Source organism: Podarcis melisellensis (genome assembly GCF_964234715.1).
Source record: "Podarcis melisellensis genome assembly, chromosome: 6".
In the NCBI taxonomy this organism is placed as follows: Eukaryota; Metazoa; Chordata; class Lepidosauria; order Squamata; family Lacertidae; genus Podarcis; species Podarcis melisellensis.
Window position 1 is genome coordinate 18,327,638 of NC_138538.1, and position 24,134 is coordinate 18,351,771.

General features: G+C 45.3%; 1 protein-coding gene across 3 annotated transcripts in view; it reads left to right on the plus strand.

The window, feature by feature from the left end:
- RIPOR3 (RIPOR family member 3) overlaps positions 1-24,134 on the plus strand; it is a 100,330-nt gene that overhangs the window by 28,714 nt on the left and 47,482 nt on the right. For 2 of the 3 annotated variants that reach the window (XM_081916728.1, XM_081916729.1), the window contains exon 2: positions 17,220-17,347. In XM_081916728.1, coding sequence (XP_081772854.1) covers positions 17,247-17,347 — 101 coding nt within the window. In that variant the 5' untranslated portion in view covers positions 17,220-17,246. Of the gene's footprint in view, positions 1-7,255; positions 7,274-17,219; positions 17,348-24,134 lie in introns of those variants that run through there. The other variant, XM_081916730.1, reaches the window with a different exon arrangement.

Sequence of the window (24,134 nt, forward strand, 5' to 3'; positions counted from 1 at the left end):
TGCGTTTTCTATTGTTTGCTCTGTTTCCCTCTGTGTTGAAGGCACCACCCTTTATGGGCTGAAAACCTGGAGAAGTTGTCTAACTTGTTTGGTGGGTGGGCTAGCTGCTAGATGGAAGTCAGGTTCTTAATTTGTCCCAGTGGGCAAGAGGGTGGTGACCAAACAAGACTCCAGAGGCCATACTCTGTTTGAAAATATTTATTTTAAATGCATCAGCAGAAGACCAGTGAATGCATTTCAGTTTGTAAAAAAAGATATAAGCAGAATAATATCAAAGAGGAAGCAACAGCACATTGTGCACAAATGGATTTTGGGAAATGCCAAATACAAAGTGACTATTGCATGCATAGTGTGAAATACTGTATTTTTTGCTTCATAGGGCGCACTGGACCATAGGGCGCACCTAGTTTTTTTTGGGGGGGGATAAAGGAAAAAAAATATTTCCCTCCCCCCCAGCCCCAAAGAGCAAAGAAGCCAAGACAGCGAGCGGGATCCATCCCGCTGGCTGTCTTGGCTTCCTCTTTAGCCACACACATCCTCTCCAGCTGGGAGAGGCTGCGCACGGCTTCGGCAGAAGCCAAGACATAGCTTCTGCGGATATGTCCGCAGATTGCGGATAGCTGCCTGAAGCCCAGGGAGTGCAGCGCGAGTACAGCCTGGGCTTCCGGCTTCAGGCTGCTATTCGCAAGCCTTGGAAGCCCGGCAGGAACTCCCGCCGGGCTCCGAAGGCTTGCAGATAGCTGCCCAAAGCCCAGCGTGCGTAGCGCCACGCTCTCCGGGCTTCGAGCTGCATGGCTGCTATCTGCAAGCCTTGGAAGCCCGTGTGAACTCCCGCCGCGCTCTGAAGGCTTGCGGATAGCTTCCTGAAGCCTGGAGAGTGAGAAGGGTCGGAGCACACTGACCCCTCTCACTCTCCAGGCTTCAGCGAAAGCCTGCATTTGCTCCATAGGATGCACACACATTTCCCCTTCATTTTTGGAGGCGAAAAAGTGTGTCCTATAGAGCAAAATATACGGTCTGCCTTTTAGTTTAAGAGAAGGACATAGCTACCAATTGAAAGCCAAATTCCAGGAAGCAGGCTCCTTAGGTGCATGTTTCTACATATCAACCAGGTGTCCAGGAAACAGAATCCAGGGAAATCCAACAGAAAATTAGTAAAAATCAAATCAAATAGTAAACCTAACCTGAGAACTAAAGTAATCTATATTCAAAGTTGTCCATAGCCCGAAGCTCAGGAAAACAACAACAACTAGTTTGTGTGTAAAATCTCAAGGAACAGTGCGGATACAGTGCGGATAAAATCCTCCCAAAACAAGGAACAAAAATTAAATCAATGCTGCACAGCTCAATATCTGGAAAACTCAGTACAGGAAAGCCTAACCCAGTGGAAAATTATTACAAGCAGAAATAGCAGAATCTAAAAACAGAGGTTTTTTTTCTTTGTGTGTTCCAAGCAAGATATATCTTACAGCACAAAAAGACATAAGAAAAAACTGCTTGTGTAAAAAAACGAGATGAAGCTAAGTTGGGAGTTCAGAGAAGAAACAAAAAAGTTCTCTCTCTTCCCCAATATCCCCAAACCCCTTTCCTGCTCGCTGATTGGTTCCTTTAATGTTGTGGTGCAAATGCAGTGGCAGAAGGGCAGGACTGGTTCAACCAGTGCCATTAGAACTGTACCAACCCTCCCCTGCCCCGCCCAGTAAGCAAAAGCAGCTCACCTGCTGGGTGACTAGCATAGTGCCTCTGCCTCACCTGGCAAGCTGCTTCTCTCTGCCTATCCACACACACACACACACACACACAACGCACGCACAGAGAGAGAGAGAGAGAGAGAGAGAGAGAGAGAGAGAGCATCAGTAGCACTGCATAGCATGGTGCACGATTTATTAGGACCAGCAGACAATTCTAAGGTGGTGAGCTGGCAAAGGATGTTGCAAAAGTTAGTGTGTTGCACTTGGCTGTGGAAACCTGGGTTCTCCTCTGTTATATACTGAGGATATGTACTGAATAGGATCCAAAAGGCAGCAGTCTGATTCGTCCTGGAACAATAGGATTCAGAATGCAGCAGTCTGATTGGTCCTAGAACAATAGGATTCACAATGCAGCAGTCTGATTGGTCCATAGGAGCCACCCAATCCAGCTCCAGGTGGAAGTGAATTCGCAACCTGATTGGCCTGTAGGTGAATCCTAGAATTAGCCAATCATGTGGGGCCCATTGTGTAAATAATGTATATAAAGCAGACATTCTGGGGGAACTTCCATTCCTCCTCACCACTATGAGCTGAATAAAGAGCATGAAATCCACTCTTGACTCGGAGTATATTTCAACCTCCCTGACCAGCCACAAAGTTCACTGAGGCTGCATCTACACAGTTATAAAAAAAACGCTCAGAGAACGCTATGAAAAAATGTTTTAAAGCTCACAATGGAAAATTTCACAATGTTCCGGGTTCAGCTCTACAGCGCCATCTAGTGCCACAGTGTTAGAATGCATTTATAAATTCTTTTAAAAAACGAATGTAGCTGAGTCCTTAAGTATCTGAGCCTAGTCTTCTTACAAAGTGGGGTGCCCTCCACCCATGCATACCACCCTGGGCTGCAGTGCTCTGGCAGATGATGACATTGCTCCTGTTCTGTTAAAAAAGTTCCTTATTTGTAGAATTGTAGAGTTGGAACTTGGAAGGGACCCTGAGGATCATCTAGTCCAACCCCCTGCAATGCAGGAATAGGCAGCTGTCCCATACAGGGATCAACCCTGCCACCTTGGTGTTACCAGCACCAAGCTCTAACCAACTGAGCTATCTGTTAAGTTGTGGGTGAACATATCAGACGACACAGTGATTCTTCAAACAGCTCTTGTTTATTCACAGGCCATAACAGAACTGAACTGAAGAGTTCAGCTAGCCTGCTTATATAGAGCTCCAATACAACGCAACTGTAACAACTTTCTGTAACTATCACTGAACGTCACTTTCAATCCCTTATTTGCATATGTGGACCTGAGTGAGAACTATCTACAGTATCCCCCTGCTGGCCCAGGGTGAGAACTTCAGTACATAACACTATCCAGGCCCTTTCTTCAATGGTTCCCAATTCATTCCCAAGGGAAGGTGGTGCCTATGACAAGCAGAACCATCTAATTCCTGTTTGGTCCCCATCCTCTTCCCTGGTATTCTGTGCTAAGATGAAGGAGGGAGAAAGCTGACACTCCTTGTACTGGTTGCAAGTAAGAAGGCAGGCAAGTGGGGGGCAACTAAGATTGGCAGAGCAGCTTGCCAATCACCCTAGTGGACCAGCCTCTGCTGCCTGCGTTCCTCCTCTGTGAGCGTGTCTGTCTGTGTGTATTCTACAGCTGCCAGATTTACAGTTAATAATCCTCCTGTGCTTCACATGAGGAGCACTGTTATTTCTGTTTCCTTAATTTGATCTGTCTCCTGGACATCCTAGTCATGCAGTTCCCCAGCTGTAAAATGTAAAATCCTTACATGATGGCTAAAGAGGACGAGGGTGTAGTCAAAGCCTTTCGAGAAGACAAAAGCCAAGATTTTTCCTTTAGAAAAAAAGCATTGTATTAGCATGTATCCAGTTCAAACAGTGCAAGATTCCGTGGTGGTGGTGTTAAGGTGGAGAGGACAGACTTTCTGTTGGAGAATAGCTTGTTTGCTGCTTAAAAAAGAAGAAGAAGTAATGGGGCAGAGAGGTTTTCCGCAACCAGGGAGGCAAAATGCACAGCCTGGAAAAAGGGACTCACAAAATATCAGGGAGAGATGGGCAGTACTGCAGATGCTCACCATTTTTTCCTTAATTGCGTGTCGAGGTCCCCAATCCACCCCCCAAAATAACTCACAACGGACACGTAATTTTTGTTTAAGATTTTTGGCATGATTTTGGCCACAACTTTATTAAAATACAAACCGTGAGTGGTTGTTTAGGCATTGGTTAAGACTATCTGTCCCCCCGCCTGGGGACAGAACTGACTTCCGGGCACCACCGAAAGACAGTGCAGGGGAAAACAAGTTGGGGAAGAATTGGAGCTGAGTCACAGACCCTCAACTCTCACCCGCCTGCTCCCCAAAGGCTTGCCAGCCCTAGTCCCATTCCAGGGATTGGACGAAAAGATGGCAAGCCCCAGGATTCCTTTAATGGAATTCCCTTTCCGCAGCAACCATGGAGGGGCAGGGGAGTAGGAGTGTGTATCTTGCCCCCAGTGGTGTCACAAGGCCCTAGCCTGTTTCCCTGGAAGATACACACATGGTCTGTCTCCAGGTGAAGATAGAAAAGTCTTCATTACAGTCTTGGTCCCTAAAATTTGTTTTAATTTATTGGAAGCAACTCCGAGTGCCTGGGGCAACCCAGTCAGATGGGTGGAATATAAACAATAAGCTATTCTTATTATTATCCAGAAGGTGACAAAAATGCTCAACGATCATGTCCCACAAAGCACCCCAAACTGCAATGAATGTGCAAACTGGGATTAGAAGAACCCCCCCCCCAAAAAAAAACATCCCCCAAGTGATTGAAATTCTGCAGTTTCTGTGCTGGGAAAACATGATTTCCTCACAACTGAAGCAATCTGGGGAAAGAAACCCAGACCCCTCACAACCAATGAGTAACAGCTGCCCTTTTTATTGTGCAGTAAAACAATCCTCTTGTTTAACATATGGTCGAGGATGTGTTGATTCTGTCTTTCTGTAATTGTCTGCATTGGTGATCCGCAGGCATCAGAAACACAAATTCCTGGGAATCTGGACTACTCATATTTTAAAAGCCACAAGTTTCTAGTCTCTATGATTCCAAGGTAAAACTGTACAAATGGGTGTGAGATGCCACATGGCTGAAAATGGTGTGTTTACTTTGGTTAAAAGTACATGTGTGTTGTTTAGCTGATGTTTTAAGGGCCATGGATAGTGCCCCAGAGACAGGGTGACTGTACACCCTACTTTCTTTATTTGAAGGGTTCGTTCAGTCCACGTGTGGTTTAAAGGTAAAGAATCCTAAGGAGGGATTGCAGGAAGGGGTCCTTCAATAGTGAAGGTAAAGGTAAAGAACCCCTGGACGGTTAAGTCCAGTCAAAGGTGGCTATGGGGTTGTGGCGCTCATCTTGCTTTCAGGCTGAGGGAGCCGGCGTTTGTCCACAGACAGCTTTCCGGGTCATGTGGCCAGCAGGACTAAACCGCTTCTGGTGCAACAGGACACCATGACAGAAGCCAGAGTGCATGGAAATGCCGTTTACCTTTCCGCCACAGCGGTGCCTATTTAACTACTTGCACTGGCATGCTTTCAAACTGCTAGATTGGTAGGAGCTGGGACAGAGCAATGGGAGCTCACCTCGTTGCAGGGATTTGATCCGCCCATCTTCTGATCGGCAAGCCCAAGAGGCTCAGTGGTTTAGACCACAGCGCCATCCGTGTCCCTAATAGCAAACACCTGGAGAGCAGACTGAGAAGGCACCCAGGCCAACTGGCCACAGCCTTTCCCATTATGGTGGTTTTTCTATTTAAATTATAGCAATCTCTTCTAAATTTACATTTATACATATCTATGCATTTGTAAATATTATCCACATCAATGTCCTCTTTCGCTCCCTTGTTTGGTGATGCGTTTCCTCCTTTTTGATTATGTGTAGTGCTCTCCCATGTAGTGCTCTTCTATCTGCCTTCACATCCTTCACTTTCTGCTTAGTATTTGTCTTAACCACATCAGCCCTGACCAAGAAGCCAAATTTCGGTGAAAACCCAGACCTTAGGTTCAAAATACATGATGCTAACCAACACATTTCCTAGAAGTCTGCTTGCTTAACTTGCACAGATGAGTACACAGAGAGGAACCCATGATTAATAATTTGGGTTTGTCCAGTTTGGTGAGCAGTGTACATTGGTGGGATGCAAATATGCACTCACATTTTCGGTGCCTGGTTAATACAGAAGGTTCCTGCACTCAAGCGGAAGCTGTGTCGGATGTTCGGCTTCTGAAAAACGTTTGCAAGCCAGAACACTTACTTCTGGGTTTGCAGTGTTTGGGAGCCTATTTATTCGACAACTAAGCCATTCAAGAACTAAGGTAACACTGTAATATAGTAATGCAGTCCATGGCCAGCCAACAAGCATGTTTCTTTCCATGACTTGATGGCTGCTGACGGCTGCTGATAAATTGGTTGCTTCACACTGTGGAGTTGTGTAACTGTGCCATTCGCTTATTTGTAACAGAAGGCTGTTGAAGCATCTTGCGCAATGCCAGCACAGTGGTTTCCAAGCTTTTTAGGCCGTCTGTATTTAATATACTGTGTACCCGTCTTTCTCTCCCAGGGAGCCTGTTTTCCATATGCCCTTAGGGCTTAGGGCTGAACTACATGTTACATGCAGTTGTGTGCAAGTTTCCCCAGATGGCATTTTCCCTCCCAGAGAAGCAGGGTTGAGAGGGAATGATGTGAAAGGAAGAAGCCATGGGGGAAAGAGATGCCTAGACCTTTCTCCACCTGCCTCTTCTTCCCCCCCCCCAATTATATTTTATCAAGTTTCAAAAATTTTAACATTTGCAATCAAAACACAATTTCGTCTTTTCTCTTATTTTTATCAACTTCCCACCCTGTCTTCCATGGGGTTGTTGTCTCTTCCCTTCTGCCACACCCTATCTTCTATCTATTAAATCATAACCACAGCATTATAATCTAATTACTTCTGTTGCTCATAACTCAAATCCTGTTTGAAAGTCCTTCGTACTATAATATTGCTTTAACTAGTCCTGAAAAAGGCTTCCATTCTTTCATGAAACATTCACCATTAGAGTCTCTTGATTTTGTTGTTAATTTTGCCAGTTTCATTACCATACCTATCCTTTGCCAGTTCCATAGTCCATTACCATACCTATCCTTTCTTCTTTGCTTGTTTGTCAGCCTTGTTGACAAGTAGCGCAGGACATAAGGAAAACAAATTTTCTCCGCTTTGGCAAAGAAAGATTTCTCCGCTTTGGCAAACTGTGACAGCATTGCTCATCATGACCTCATTTTCTTTTCTCAAGTGCTGCTCTCAGTTGTTGTTTTTTTAGTTTTGTACAGAAATTGCAAATCAGAAATGTGGGGTGGTTCTGTGCATAAGTGCTTTTAATGGTGTCACCCCTCTCCCCGACGTTTTATTTACTGTATGAGCTGAAGAAAACCCCCCGCAAATGGTTGAAGCAGCAGTGATGGAGGAGGGGATACGCCATCTTTTCCCCAGCACCATTTTGATGTTCTAAATTGCTCTCTCTTCCCCCGCTGCTCCCAAGCTAAAGAGAGGTACCAATATCATACTCATAGTGGTCGTTTAGCATGTGGGGCAGGGAGGAATTTAGATAGGAAAACGGTGCTGCAGGTAATGGTTTACCTCCCTCTCCTCGTCCTGCACCACTTTCTCCAATCAAGAAAGAGCCCATATTTTGTATGACATCTCTTTTGCCCGTATGATGTAAAACTGGAGCGGAGAGCCTCAGAACCTGTGGCCCTCTGTAGTCTCTCTAGGCGGCCCTTGGAGCTTTCCACAAGGCATACCCCGTCTCTATAGGCCCTCCTTTCAACCTTGAGTGTTTTAGTCTGGCTGGATCGTGTCTTTCTACTCGAATATTTCTTACTTGTCTTGCTTGAGATTGCTGTGTGTGCAAAGGTCAAATTCACATTCATTGCTCCACCCACATTTCCTTTGATTCCGCATGTGGCCTCTGAAAGCTTGACCAGAAGGGAATGCGGCTCTGCTGCTGAAAAAGAATCCCCATCTCTTGGGGGATTATCTATCATCTATCTATCTAAAGCAATGACAAACCTAGACAGCATCTTAAAAACAAAGACATCACCTTGCCAACAAAGGTCCGTATAGTTAAAGCCATGGTTTATGGAAGTGAGAGCTGGACCATAAAGAAGGCTGATTGCTGAAGAATTGATGCTTTTGAATTATGGTGGTGGAGGAGACTGCAAGAAGATCCAACCTATTCATTTTGAAGGAAATCAGCCCTGAGGACAGATCATGAAGCTGAGGCTCCAATACTTTGGCCACCTCATGGGAAGATAAGACTCCCTGGAAAAGACCCTGATGTTGGGAAAGATGAAGGGCAAAAGGAGAAGGGGAAGACAGAGGACAAGATGGCTGGACAGTGTTCTCGAAGCTAGCAGCATGAGTTTGACCAAACTGTGGGAGGCAGTGGAAGACAGCAGTGCCTGGCTTCTGGTCCATGGGGTCACAAAGAGTCAGATACGACTGAATGACTAAACAGCAACAACAACAATCTATCTAATCCCCATCTCCTGATGTGAAAAGGACGCCATGTGCACCCTTGTGGAGACCACTAGTAAGAAGACCTCTGTGCCTTCTGATGACTCTTGCTTCCTGACAAGCCCACAGCTGTTCACAGTTTTGCAGCGCTGCCACTTTAAAGGAATAAAGGCCAGTGCCAGTGGGGCGGCCAGCCTTTCAGATTTAGGGAAAAGATGACAGAAAAGATTTCCAAAGTCCTCCTCATTGACCTTGGAGCACAGCACTTTGGAAAATCCCATCCGAGTCAATGCCAGCCCTTGAGGGAGTGAAAACATAACCCCAACAAAACAAATTAAAAATAGATGTTTTGCAAACTTTGGGCCATGATTCATTCTCCGAAGGAGATAATACTATTATGTGCTTCCACTTCTCCATTAAGAAATTCCAGGGGGTGCAGAGCTCAGTGGGTTTGGTCTTCTTTGGGTTGAGTTCACTAGAGGCTTTTGGCATTTTGCAATATTTGCATTTATTTACAAATCTACAGGTTCTACACAGGTGAATGGACTAATGGTCTGGCTCAGTATAAGGCAGCTTCTTATGTCCAGGAAATATTACGTTCATCTATCCCAGGGAACCATTTGGGGATGTCTTCTTTAATGCATCCCCATACCCCCAGACATTTTGCTCTGTGGGACAGTTTTTGAGGCTCTGCCTCATATCAGATTAGGAATTTAAACATTACTAGAACTTGTGTTTATTTTTCAACAGACACATATACATTACAGTGAATGTCAGAAATTTGGTGGCTTATCAGCGTTCACATGGGAATGCACACAATCCGAGAGAAATATTGCCTGAAAACTCAGAGATTCACTGGTGAACATTGGCAGTCGCCTAATATGACTGCCCACATTCCTTTATCTGTGTTCCAGATTTGAGGATACCCACACTTTATAGCGCTTTCCAGGTGTTCACAAAACTCACCCACTTTTGTTGGTATTCACATGGCATGTACTTAATGCTGGACATTTACAAGTTGATGCTTGCATGGAAATAAAAATGAAATAAAACACCACTATTCAAGGAACCTCCATAAGGACTTTTGCGGTGCCCAAGTTTTTAAATAATAGGCATCTCAGCTTCTAAAGCATAGATAAGTAAATGCAATTTAATTATAGCACCAACGGCATCATTACAGTGCCAGCAATTGGATCGTCTTACGGATAGAGGATGCTGATTCTTAATATCATAGTTTTGGAATGTTTGCATAGCGAAGTATCTTGTTAGGATGACACTGCTACTGAGGTCAATGGTCTCTCTGAAAAAATGCCTGGGAGCAGAGGTTAAACGCAGAGTTTATTTTCCCAGTAGATTTAACACTGCGGTGAAAGTTAAGAGCTGAAACTTAATTAGCCCTGGTATTTAAGTACTTTGATAGTAACGGCGACCCAGTTCTGATGTTTTTGCACAACAGCAATGTCCTTGCCATTTCCTTAACATTTTATAAGCTTTAACCCTTACCATGTTGTTGTGAAAAGCCTCTGGGCAAAATCTGCCAGGAGCTCAAAATACAGTAGTACCTCGGGTTAAGAACTTAATTTGTTCTGGAGGCCCGTTCTTAACCTGAAACTGTTCTTAACCTGAGGTACCACTTTAGCTAATGGGGCCTCCCGCTGGTGCCGTGCCACCAGAGCACGATTTCTGTTCTCATCCTGAAGCAAAATTCTTAACCCAGAGTACTATTTGTACTATTTCTGGGTTACCGGAGTCTGTAACCTGAAGCGTCCGTAACCTGAGGTACCACTGTATATGCATTTTCTATGTGGCCCAAGATTAACACACAGATGCACATGTGCCCATGTGTTTCGGAGAGAAAGAGAAAGAGAGAGAGGGAGAGGGAGAGGGAGAGGGAGAGGGAGAGGGGGAGAGAGAGAGAGAGAGAGAGAGAGAGAGAGAGAGAGAGAGAGAGAGAGAGAGAGAGAGGGGAAGTCTACCTGTTCCCCTCTGGCGATGCCTGCTGTGCTTGATGGCTGCAATCCAGGGAGGGGTTGTTCTAAGCTCTTAGGGACCAGTGACATCAATGAGACGTAATCAGGCATAACTTTTGCTGCTTCCATGCCCAAGATGAAGGCAGCCCTCAACTCTGGACAAAGCAGTTCCTGTTCTGCCCAGGTCAGTCCTGGACATCTGGCAACCATGCACAGAGGTAGTTTACTGAACTTAAGTAAATATTATTTGAGCCCATAACTAAAAGAAAAACATCACCTAAAATGGTTTTAGGAGGTAGAAAGGCTAATGAGTCATTTTTTCCTTGCAAAACTTTTGAACTGGCAGAGCCCAGAAACAACCAGTCAAAGGGGGTAGTGTTAAAGGAAAGCAGTCAAAAGTGTAAATAATTACTAGAGGGGAGAATATATCTCACTGTATCATCAGTATTGTCAGCAATGTGTGCATTGCAAAATTCAAGAGGACAGGTCTCTGTCCCAAGGGGCTTACAGTCTAAAAATTGACACAGTGAAGATGACAGGAGAAGGGGAGGGAGATACAGTGCTGTGTGCTGTGGCTGTATCAGCTGTAACAAGACTTGAGAGGACAGGAGTGATTTTATCCTCCAAGTGTCTTGCAAACTGACTCACAGCTATCTATGCCAAGGTTTCCAGAGATCTGTCGCTGAATTCAGGAGGCTAGGCGCAACTCAGAAAAGCACAACTGAATGATTTCTTGCAGATGCAATAGAAGAGGCAGCCCCCCCTCTCTCTTTTTTTTGCTTCCCTTGCTGCCACATAATAGGCACCCCCACAATTGTCCATTAATGCACATCAATCTCTGACTTTTGTCTTATGGGTTTCTGGGGGTTTTCCTATTGCTATTCAATCTCTCACAGCTACAGTAAACCTACCATTAAAATTATGGACTGGTCATTTCTTCATCAGAGGGCGAGCGGGCAAATTTAGCAGGGGATCAAATACTTTTTCCCTTCACTGTATGCCACCAATGCTGAAGGCCAGCACTGCATGCAACTCCCTAAAAAAAAATCAAGGAACGTCCTGGGCTCTGCAGCGTCATATCCTGATTTATAAGCAAAAAAACCAAACCACAGTCTACGATCAGACATGGTGAGGATCCAAGCTTAAGCATGGCTTCCTGGTTTGTTTCTGCCACTTGTGCAGGTGGAAGATCAAAGTGGAAACGATTCGGCAGCATCCACTGGCTTTTCATTTGCATCAAACCACGAGGAACCCGCAACCCCGTTTTACAAAGTACTTCTTTTGCGAAGAAAGTGATTATTCACACAGTACACATAGGTAACTATGAAATCCACTCCCACAGGAGGCAGTGAGGACCAGCAGCCTAGATTGCTTTAAAAGGGAGTAAGACAAATTCCTGGAGGAGAGAGTTATTGATGGCTATTAGGCATAATGGCTATGCACTGCCTCCACTGTTGGAGACAATATTACTTCTGAATACTAGTTGCTGGAAATCACAGGGCGTGGGTCATGCTGTTGTGCTTGAATCTTGCTTCTAGTTTTCCCACAGGCATCTGGGTGGCCACCCCAAATGGGAGTGCTCCTTGATTGTTCTGTGCATGAATTGTTGTGGAATGAATGAAAATTGAACCCTCTGCATTGCAGGGGGTTGGAATTCAGTGTTTCCCAACCTTGGGCCTCCAGATGTTTTTGGCCTACAACTCCCATCATCCCTAGCTAGCAAGAACAGTGGTCAGGGATGATGGGAATTGTAGTTTAAAAACAGCTGGAGGCCCAAGGTTGGGAAACACTGGACTAGATGACCCGGATGGTCCCTTCCAACTCTAGAATTCTATGATTCAGTTCTAGGATTCTAACTGACTAGCCCCTATTTCATTTCAGTGTTTCGTTCCACCCCACTGAAGCTGACTGTGCACATACCCCAAGTGGAGGGCAAGGGAAGATAAATACTTAGAGGCTTGAGCTCAGCCTGACCGGGCCAAGTGAACTTTGCAGATGGATTTCAGCAATACATCTTTGGAGGTCTCCTTCCGAGCTCCTCCCTGGCAGGGAAAGAAGCATTTGAATGGAGGCCAGATTCTATTTAATTAGGAGCAGTTGTAAATATGTTTCTGCACTTCCTTAAATCTGATCCCCCCCAAAATCCGAATTAGAGCTTCATGGTAAGGCTCACATGTTCCACATACACAGGTAACACAGAGAGAGCAGAGTGGACACACATGCGTGCCAAAAGTAGCCCCTGGGATCCTCAGAAATGCCTAGGTTCAGCTCCAATTTCCCACTCATAATTTCTCCTAGGCTAGCACTGGGATCTAAAGGAACAGGGGAAGGGAAGGAGAAGCAAAGAAGCCAAGAATGTGTGGGGTCTTCTAGCTGGCTTTTGTTCGAAGAATCAGTGCGAAGGTCTTGGGGTTCACGGTGGAGGACCCAAGGCTGGTGTTATGTACTAAGCTTGGATCCTAGAACAATAGGCAAGTAGGATCCTAGAATGCAACAACTGATTGGCTTGCAGGAAAAGACCAATCAGGCTCCAGGAGGAAGTTAATCAGCCTATTAGGCTGGTAGGATCCTAGAATGCAACAACGGATTGGCCTGCAGGAAAAGACCAATCAGGCTCCAGGAGGGAAGCAGAATCAGCCAATCAGACAGGACGTATTGTGTAAATAATGTATATAAAAGCCTGAGGTTCGGGGGGCAAATGAATCACTGTTTTACAAGCCGCAATAAAGAGCATGAAATCACTATAGGACCCCGAGTATATTTCAGTTGGTGACTTCAGTAGGCACTGCAGCACCTACTCCTTTGCAAGCTCATTGCGCTGAGCTTTAACAGCAACAAGAGCCAGTGTGGTGTAGTAGTTAAGAGCGGTGGACTCATAATCTGGTGAACCGGGTTCGCTTCCCCGCTCCTCCACATGCAGCTGCTGGGTGATCTTGGGCCTGTCACACTTCTCTGCAGTCTCTCAGCCTCACTCACCTCACAGAGTGTTTGTTGTTGGGGAGGAAGGGAAAGGAGATTGTTAGCTGCTTTGAGACTCCTTAGGGTAGTGATAAAGCGGGATATCAAGTCCAAACTCTTCTTCTTCTTCTGCATGGTACCTATGATGCTGACTATATTATCCATGAAGCACAACTGTAAGACACCAATGGGAAGCAGCCTGGAGAGCTGGGCTGACACTATATCAGGCTGATGACAGGCAATATTTTTTACAGGTGGCGTCACCTTACTGCACACGCACACGCGCGCGCGCGCGCACACACACACACACTTGTGGGTTAAACAGAAGTTTTCCAGAAGCCTTCCTAAGGGGATGGGCCAATGCCAGGTGGTAGAGTACAAGGCTTGCATGCAGAAAATCCCAGGTCCAGTCCCTGACATCTCCACGTAAGGATGGAGGAACTCCCTGGAGAGCCAATCAGTAGAGAGTCTGTGCTCTAAACTGTGTAGCCAGCACTGTGTCCTCCAGATGTTAAACTGCAGCTCCCATCACTCCCAAGCAGCATGGTGAATGGCCGGGGTGGTGGCAGCTGTGGTCCACCATCATCAGGAAGAGACTAGATAGGCCAATGATCCAACTCAGCATCTGACAGCTTCTGATGCTCTTGAGTTACAACGGGCTGAGTGTACGCACCATAAGCTGTGATCCCAGTTTCAAACTTTCTTCAACCTTTTTAGAAAAGAAGCAGTTCTGCTGCCTGTTTCCAGCCTAATAGAACCTGACAGGCATTTGTCCGGTGGACCTTCTCTTCTTCTTGGCTGCTGCACTTCTGACATGGTGCCAAAGTCTGAGTTTGGCAGAAGATGATGGTCCTGGGCGCATATGAACTGATTTTCTGGGTGCAACAGAAGCGGCCCGAAAACATTCTTTGGAACGTCAACAAGAGGGCAATGCCCTCCTTCCCCTTCCCCTTCCATTGCACTCTTCCAGCGGCAGAACACACACCATGGCAACTTTCTTGAGTTGATATTGCAAAGATTTCCACACCAGACAATAAAACAGAGGCCTCAGGAATTTATTTATTCCCTGCACATCTGGTGTCATGGGAGCGGGGTCAGGAAATAACCACAAGGTCAAGCCTGCAAATGTCTTCTTTTAATTGCTTGTTATGCAAGGTCTTTTTTTTTTAAACCCTTATTATTAAGTGGTTTATTTACTTCAGCTCTAATGATTGCAATGATGGAATGACTTTTCTCTGTTTCGTACCAAATCAGCTTGCAGGCCTTGTGGGAATATCCTGCCACTGAGCCTCTTGGGCTTGCCGATCGGAAGGTCGGCGGTTCGAATCCCCACAACGGGGTGAGCTCCCATTGCTCAGTCCCTGCTCCTGCCAACCTAGCAGTTCGAAAGCATGCCAGTGCAAGTAGATAAATAGGCACTGCTGTGGCGGGAAGGTAAACGGTGTTTCCGTGCACTCTGGCTTCCGTCACGGTGTCCCATTGCACCAGAAGCGGTTTAGTCATGTTGGCCACATGAGCCAGAAAGCTGTCTGTGAACAAACACTAGCTCCCTTGGCCTGAAAGCAGGATGAGTGCCGCAACCCCATAGTCACCTTGGACTTAACTGTCCGGGGCTCCTTTACCTTTTATCCTGCAGCCAAACCAGGTTAGCGGATCACCAATCTATTGATCATGTTGAGCTCTGGAGATCATTAGAATTTCCCTCATTGCACAGTTGGAACAACTGAGTCCCCTTGGGGGAAATGACACATTCTATACAAATATGTGCAACAAAGCGCTGACTTGTGGTGAAAATGGTTGTGGTCACTATATAGATCAGCACATTCGCTTTCTGTTGAGAGCCTGACATTGGATGGCTGCTGAATCAAGGCAGCTGGATGGTACAATATGGGGGTCCAGGACCATTTAAACTTCAGTACCTTATTCAGACGACACATGCAAATGTTTCATTTTTATAGCAGTTGCCAATGGGAGCTCCCCCCACCCAGGTTTAAATAGCGGGCATGGGGGTAGCAGATTTGACTGCAACAGGGTGGGAGGGAGGTTAAAGCTCTTCCCTGCCCACCCCTGGCCACTGCCCAAAGTCTCCATTCAGTTCAGGCCCCCTGCACATGCTGTTTCCTCCTTTAAAGCCCATCTACACAATTGCTAACAGCATTCAAAAAGGCATTTTGTCTGGAAGTTAGAGAAGTTCTCTTCCGGATGTGAATGGGAGCTTTGCTTGGAATAAATGGCAGGATCTGGGTGCCTCTCAATTCTTTTTTTAAAGGCAAACATTTAGATTTGTTGCTTACTTTGCAGCTCAGCTGTGTGTGTGTGTGTGTGTGTGTGTGTGTGTGTGTGAGAGAGAGAGAGAGAGAGAGAGAGAGAGATCTTCATTGTCATCCTTTCACTGCATGGACTGAATTTACATGTATGTTGCATTTTAAGACGTGGGTCTAAATTCTACGCACATGCAGCACTGGGAACCCAGATTCCCCCAAGGAACAAAAGGGAGTGAGTGATGATGGGAACAGAAGCAGCAGCCAAAGGAAACCACGTTTGTTAGGGGAAGCCAACATGACCTGAGTTAGATTAATTAACGAGAGGCAATGTTGTGCTTTGGGAGCGAAAGCCTGCCAGCGACCAAGATTTTGATCCTGGCGTGGTAAAGCTATATCGGGCAACTTCTGGAAAAACAAACAAGAGTCCAGTGTAACTTTCAGTGGAAGTCTGTGCAAGCCCGTTGGTGTGGATCCAGTTACAGAATTATGCAAAGCGCTGCCAGGCTGATGCTGGGGGGGAAGGGGTATTTTGGTGCCGTTGAATAGTCTGACTTCATCTCTTTCTTCCCTTGACAGCTGGACCATTGATTGGAAATTGTAAGAGAGGCAGGGACTTCTGTTTTGCTAGAGATGCTAGCTTGGAGCAGCTGAACAGTTGCCCAGAAATGAGATCTCATGTATGTGTGTGTATTTCGGTAATAGCAGCAGCAGTAGCAACAACAACAGTAGCTTGGTGCTGCATTGTTCGAAGCAAATGTACAGCACAGGAGTTGGGCTGTAGGGTAAGTGGTGCAACCCAGACCATGCATGTGGAGAAAAGCCATAACTCAGCGGTGGAGTACATGATGTCCATGGAGAAGGTCCCAGGTTCAGTCCTTGAATCTCCCCAAAGAATCACTGCTTGTCATCATAGGCCATCCTGAGCTATTTGGACCAATGGTCTCTCTCCACATCACCCATTTTATATGTGAATTGCATACCACTCAACCGTCCCAGAACAGCAACGATTGAGTACTGTGGTACCTCGGTTTAAGAACAGTCCTGTTTATGAACGATTTGGTTTACAAACTCTGCAAAACTGGAAGTAGTGTCCCGGTTTGAGAACTTTACCTCGGTCTAAGAACAGAATCCGAATAGTGGAAGGGCACCGGCGGCGGGAGGCCTCATTAGGGAAAGCGCACCTTGGTTTAAGAACGGTTTCAGTTTAAGAATGGACCTTCGGAACGGATTAAGTTCGTAAACCAAGGTACCACTGTACTGCTAAATCATCCACAACTACAAGCACCCTCAGTGTTTCCTTGGGGCAGCAGAGGAAGAACACAATTACAGCTTGCAAAACAGATTAGCTGGTGCAGCTGCTGATACAATGGAGGATGTATTAAATGGGTTGTTTGTTGTGGCGGGGAAATGTAGAAAATGCATTTAGCAGACAGATCTGTAGGGGAACAATGGGAATGCAGTCAATGCACAATCCAACTTTTGCACAATACTCCTGCAATTCTCTTTTTAAGGACAAGGCATGGTCTCAGTCGATACGTGGTATCATAGAATAATAGAATCGTAGAGTTGGAAGGGACCATAAGGGTCATCTAGTCCAACCCCCTATCTTTCACCCAATATGTGGCTTGAATCTGTGACCCTGAGATTTAAAAGTTTCATGCTCTACCAACTGAGCTATCCTGACTGCAGGATGTTTTTTTAAAAAAACAAGCCCTTGTTCTGTACAAATAGTTGAGCATTTTATCTACTTCCTGTCTAATTTTGTCTGCTTCTCCTTTTATTTCCAGAGACAACAGACCCGCTAACCAGGAACCATGTCGGTGAAGCTCACATTTGACTCCCCTGCTGATGGGGGAAGGATCAGCAGGAGCTGTTCCTTTGCAGGGTTCAGCAACGCGCAGAGCCGAAAATTAATGTGAGTCGCACACTTACAAGCAACAAGTTCCTTTTTCTTTTCCTCAGCTTATTTGCGTCTTGTTATTCTGGCTCAACCTAGCCATTCAAAGCCACAAGCTGCTCTCCCTTCTCATTCGTTTTAGTAGCTCCTCGTTTGCCTGCTTCCCAGATTGGATTGATAGCTCTGGGCAAGGAGGGCTAGCTTAGTGGTAGAACATCTGCTATGCATGCAGAAGGTTTCCGGTTCAATTCCCGGCATCTCTAGGTAGGACTGAGCCCCCTGTCTGAAATTCTGGAGAGCTGCTGCCAGCCAGTGTTGACAATGAAGGGCTTGGGTGACCTGTCCTGACTCAGTACAGGGCATCTTCCAATGTTCCTGGGGTTTCAGTTCTTGCCCATGTGCCATTTTCATGTGAAACCCCCTGCTATTCCCCCACTTAGATACTTGCAGATATGCAAGCTGAGTACAGTGGTACCTCGGGTTACATACGCTTCAGGTTACATACACTTCAGGTTACAGACTCCGTTAGTCCAGAAATAGTGCTTCAGGTTAAGAACTTTGCTTCAGGATGAGAACAGAAATTGTGCTCCAGCGGTGCGGCGGCAGCGGGAGACCCGATTAGCTAAAGTGGTGCTTCAGGTTAAGAACAGTTTCAGGTTAAGAATGGACCTCCGGAATGAATTAAGTACTTAACCCGAGGTACCACTGTACTTAACAGTCAAGCAGGGTGCAAAATGTAGAGAAACCAAATGTGACAGATTCACTCATCCCCAGGCCCAGATATAACTGGATGCCAAGGCTTCCTGGTTGATTTCTCCAGCCCATTCCAGAGGAATCATGAAGTGGGATTATCCAGGAAGCATGCAGGAGCATGCTCCTTGATCCTATCAAGCCACTAAACCAGAAACCCAGTCTTATTGCAATGCCTGAATGAGGCCTATGTGCTTGCATGTTGTGTTAGAGTGTTGCATCTGACGCTTGTGTACTCAAATGGACGTATGTGGAGCAGGTATGGATGCATGTGAGGGGTCTGAACACAGAGAAGGTGCTATTTTAATTTAAAATATTATTCAGCTGCTCTCCAGCTATGACTCTCAGAGTGGCTCACAAGATTGACATCCAGTACCTTTTAAAATGAAAGCAATAAACAATGTACTGCAGTCGCACAATCAATCAGTAGCTGAACTGGATTCCACAGTCACAAAAACAAAACAAAAAGACCCGCAAAAACAAAAATGCAAAATAAATAGCAAAAACAGGCAGACGTCAGCGTAACACTCAAAATGGAAGTGTGGCTCTCAAATTGGAAGTGTAACACACATAATGGAGCATGTTTGGCTTCTGAAAAAAGTTCACAAACTGGAACACTTACTTCCGGGTTTGCAGTGTTTGGGTTCCAAGTTGTTTGAGTATCAGGGCATTTGAGAACCAAGGTACCACTGTACTTATTTTGTGGTTTTTATATTGTCATTTTATGTCATGAAGCGCCCTGAGATCTGCATATGAGGGGCGGTATATTTATGATGATGATGATTAATCTATTATTATTATATATTGAATTTATATACCACTCTATACCCAGAGGTCTCAGGGCGGTTCACAAAACAAAATCAAAATATAAAACCACAATATATATAATCAAAATAAAAACAGTAACCCAATAATGCTCCCCTCCCCCCAAAGAACCACATTTTAAAAGGGCATAGGATGTCAATCGAATCAACTAAAGGCCTGGTTAAAAAGGAATGCCTAAAGGTGTATAATAAAGCAATCATCATCATCATCATCATCATCATATGAATATAGTGAAAGCAAATACAGTAAAAACTGAGTTAACAACCTCACCTAGGATAGACATATAACTAAAAGGCATGGGCAAACCTAAAAGTTTTAATGTAGCACTAAACAGAAAATAAAGTAATCTTCCTTGTGAAGTGGTTTCATAACCTCTGATTTTGGATGATGGGAGGATATGGACTGGGTAGTCAGTATGGTGCCTTCCAGATATTTTTGGACATCAACTCCCATAATCTCTAACCATTGGTCATGATGGCTGTGGTGAGTCCAACAACATATAGAGTGTTGGCTACCGTTTGCTAGGGCATCTGAAGATGATATCACCAATCTGGAGAAGGTGACAGACTCTTAGGTTTATCACACTCACCCCAAAATGCATCCATAAACGTACATGGATTTCCACTTCCATTATAAAACCTGAACAATATCAAGCTCCAGCAAGTCCTTTCTGCATTGTGTTGGTTGTCTAAACTTCAAAAGGCGGGGATTTGGGGGGGCAGTGAGAAGAAAACCAAGCAGTCAATTGAACAAACAGACTTGAGACTGCAGTACATAGTGGGAGTTCTTGCAGGGAAAGGAGTCGAACAGCTGTTTCCAGGACCAGAGCACCTCCAGCAGAGTAAGAATGCTCCAAAGAAGCGAGTTTACATTTCCCCAAAGGATATCCAGTTACTATCCAGTTGTAAAGCATTTTTAAAAGCAACAACAATCAGGTCTTTATGTACTTTTGCAGGGTGGTGGAGAGATTGCAAAACCGAAGTCCCATTTTAGCTAGGAAGGGCTTGCACTACGAGTAGGCTTCAGGACTTCCAGAAAACAGATGCTGCTGTTATTTATGATTTCTGCACCACTTGTAGGCAATGTTTATGGCCAGACGCTCAAACTACAATGAGTTTGGAGCTTGAACATTGCAAGATACAGGCCACAATCCAACACTGTCTTAAAAGGCACTGAAGCCAATTGACATCAACATTCTTTAGGAGGTTTAACAGTGCATTGGGTCTTGACCACAATAATTTTCGGTAGAATTCCACCTCATTTAATTATCCTTGTTTCAGCTTAAGTTGAAAATCAAAGGATAATGCACCCGGATGAGTGTTTTGATAAGGCATCATCTTTGCTGGGTCAAATAGGTCCCAGGGCCCTAAGCAGGTTGGGGTGTGATCATTGACTTAGGACTTTGGGTTCCATGGCAGGTGGTAGATAATAAGTAAGTTGATATTTGCTGGTCTGATAATAAGGTTGAAGACAGATGGAGCTTTCCACCCATAGTGTGAACTCAACTTCATAGTTTGCATTAAAGTCAATGCAAGTAGAGACTTGTTTCCAATGCAAGGTGGCCAGATCCAAAAAGGGCTCCCAAACCTTTAGAACAGTGTTTCCAGCTGTGGTGGGTTGTTTTTTTTGGACTACAACTCCCATAATCCTTAGCTTGTGGGGCCAGTGGTCAGGAATGATGGGAGTTGTAGTCCAAAAACAGCTGGAGACCCAAGTTTGGGAAATACTGCTTTAGAAGAAGGAACTTCAGCAGGCATAAACTAAGGCCAGTTGAGTCAGCTCATAGCCACTTCTGATCCTTGCTTTGCCGCATAGTTATGCAAAACAATGAAGGATCAACTGGCTGCCCCCCAAACATTTCTGAATATGCCGAAAGCAGTCTTCAGGGGTTAGAACTGTGCAGGTCCAGACTCTGCATGTTTACTTAGTAGACAATCACACTGAGTTCAATGGACATTACTCTGATCTTGGCAGAGAACTGCAGTATGATCTAAGCATACATCACTGAGATTCTTAAGTAAGTGACTAGAAGCTTTAATGGGATCACATTATCCCTCTCGTTAGATAACCTTCATTCATTCCTAGAGAGGGGAAATTCTAGGTACACATCAATTGCGGCATATAACGGAGGGTTTTATTCGACATAGTGCTAAATTAAAGTCACTAAGTGGCATATTTGTTGCTGCTGGCAAAATGTTTTGCACCAGCCGAATGCTACCGCGTAAGAGAAGGGCACAAGCAGTTTGCTGATAACTTGGTTGCCCAATGGATTGTGTAATCGCTTACACAATGAGTTTCCGCTAGTACAGCTTTTGCACTGGATCTCTCTGTTGCACAACCCTAAAACTCACCCATCCACTAACCAAGAGCTCTTGCACTAGCAGACATTGTAAAGAGCCCTGAGGCTGGAATGGTAAATGTACTTTCTTGGAAAATGGTGGGTCTTGCTTCTGAGTAAGCATGGGTAGGATTGAGCTCCAAGACACCACTCTCACAACAGCTGACAGAACTAGCCAGGTGTGTCTGCTGCAGCCTTTGTTTGTTTGTTTATTAACAGGTGGGGTGGAAATCCAGTTGATTGCAAGGAGAGAATGGATGATGTTAAAGGAGGCAAGAATCTACTGAGCTTGAATTTCTGAAAAGTAAATAAACCATTAAAGGACAAGGGAGTTAGTAAAAGTCAGGTACAAATCGTCAAGTATTCCAAGAGAGGGAGAAACTAGCCAGGAATCTGTCAGAAATAAGACCACCTTCAACAGAGATTCCCTGGATTGCCTTTACTTGGATAGGTGAGCAATGCTCAGTGGTTCAGTGGCTCTTTGTATTTACACAGCTACATAGTATTATGCTGTAAAAGATACTGAGTTTTTTTGTTCCATGTGCGACTCTTAAATTAATGCAACTTGTTCTGTCCTGTGTTCCAAAGGAGGAACAAAAAATAAGTTGGTTTAGCAAGGAGGGCAGAAGTTTAAAGATTTAGTTTTCTTTATCTTACAGAGAGGTAAGATGACTCACTGTTTAAGTAGAGAGAATGATAGGGACTCTTTCTTTCTTTCTTTCTTTCTTTCTTTCTTTCTTTCTTTCTTTCTTTCTTTCTTTCTTTCTTTCTTTGAATTTTCTCTCTAGACAAATAGCGTACAACCTAATTCTTCTGAGTGGTAGTTAATGCTGGTCCTACTCAGAGTTGCCCCATTGAAGCTGAGGACATGACTAACTAAGGTTTGTTAATTTCAGTGCGTCTGCTCAGGGTCTGCATAGGAAGGGGGAACAGTGGGGGCAGACTGCACCGGGTGCCCTCACTGAGGGGGGTGACATTTGGTGCACTGCGTGCCCGCAACTCCCAAGCCTACCTTGAGCCGTCGGGGTAAGGGAGGGAGCTGCTCCACTTTGCCGGCAGCATTCCCCTCTTCCCCCTTCATTTTGACAGCTTGGGGGAGCTTGGGAGTTATTTGGACGGTGCGCCAAATGTCCGCCATGGGTGGCTTGCTCCGCCCCCAGCTGCAGGGCGCGCACGCCGCTCCAGGTACCCGAGCGGCTATCCCGTACCTGGGAGGGCACCTTCTGCACCACACCCCCTTGGGAGTGCGCCTCCCTGCCCTGGGCAGCGTGGGCATATGCTCCGCCGCTGGGTCTGCTCTGAGTAGGACTTAGTAGGGTGCCGCCCACTATGTTTAACTGAACGTAGTCTCAGTGACTTCAGTGGGGCTTACTGTCAAGAAACTGTGCATTGTGTAAGTGAAACCAGTGGCGTAGCGTGTGGGGTGCAGGGGGGGCCGGCCGCACCGGGCGCAACATCGGGGGGGGGGCCGCACGCTAATCTAGTGGAAGAGACTCGAGTGCTAAAATCCACGGGTTAGGGGGCACAAATTACTTGCCTTGCCCCGGGTTCTGACAACCCACGCTACGCCACTGAGTGAAACAGATGCTATTATCCATTAACATTGCAGTGAAACGCCGCAGTAGTTTAGGCTGTGATCCTATCCCCACCTACTTGGGAATAAACCCCACTGAATTCATTAGGACTTCCTTCTGAGCAGACATGGTTAGTATATTCTTCCCAGGTGGCCGTTGGTTAGGGTACAGACCAAATGGCACTGGTTAATACATGGATTGAGGGCGTGTGTGTTACCTGTGGCTCTTCAGATGTTGATGGGACTCCATCTCCTGCCAGGCCCAGCCAGCATAGCCAATGATTGGCGGTAATGGGCAATGGAAGTCCAGCAAAATGTTTAGGCAAGCATTCTCCTGATTTGAATCTCCAGATCTAATAGCTGTTTTAATAGTTTCAGTGGCTATTCTGTTTCAGTGAGTTTGTTCCAGGGTCCATTTTAATCATGGGTGCTTTTATTATGTGTGTATTTTGGTTATGTGTGTATGCTCTTATAATTAGTTTTACATTTGCAAACTGTTTAGAAGCCAGTCTGATGCAAGTATATAAATAAACATGGAGATTTTTGCTTGCTCGACAGGGCTCCCCCCCTCTTTCCCATGCTACCTCAAAATTGGCTAGGGGTATGGGTTGGTGAACCCCAGACCTGCATACTGTGTGGCAGGGAGAGAAAGAGGCTGGGCGATTGTTCCATTTGGCGAACTGTAAATTTTGCGAAGATGGAACATTCATCATAGCGTGACGTTGAACTCTACCCCTTGGGTTTAAGTTAGCCATGTCCATGAATTTGAATGGGTCTACTCTAAGTAGGGCTAATACTGGATACATCCTTTGTCTTTTTTTATAGATGAATCATTCTCTCTCTCTTTGGCAATGCTTAAATGGCTACTCTACCAATACTGTTAACTCTTCTGTTCCAGGGAAACAATTTATTTAAAAATGAAATAAAATAAAAACATCTCAGGCTTTTTTTGTTGTATTTTTGTTTGTTTAATGCTGCTTGCTAGCTTGTTTCTGACTGCTGTTTTGTCTTTCAGTAGGTCTTATTGTAACCAGTTAGGAAACCTTTGTGGAGGGATAGTGTAAAATTCTATCAAATAAATAAATAAATAAAATTCTGGGGGAGAACTGGCAAGGATAGGAAGGTTTAAATCAGGCTTTCTCAAACTCGGCCCTCCAGATGTTTTGAGACTACAATCCCCAGCACCCCTGACCACTGGTCCTGCTAGCTAGGGATCATGGGAGTTGTAGGCCAAAAACATCTGAAGGGCTGAGTTTGAGGAAGCCTGGTTTAAATGCTCCAGAGGTACAGGAGTTATCAGGAGGGTATCTGTAAAAAGC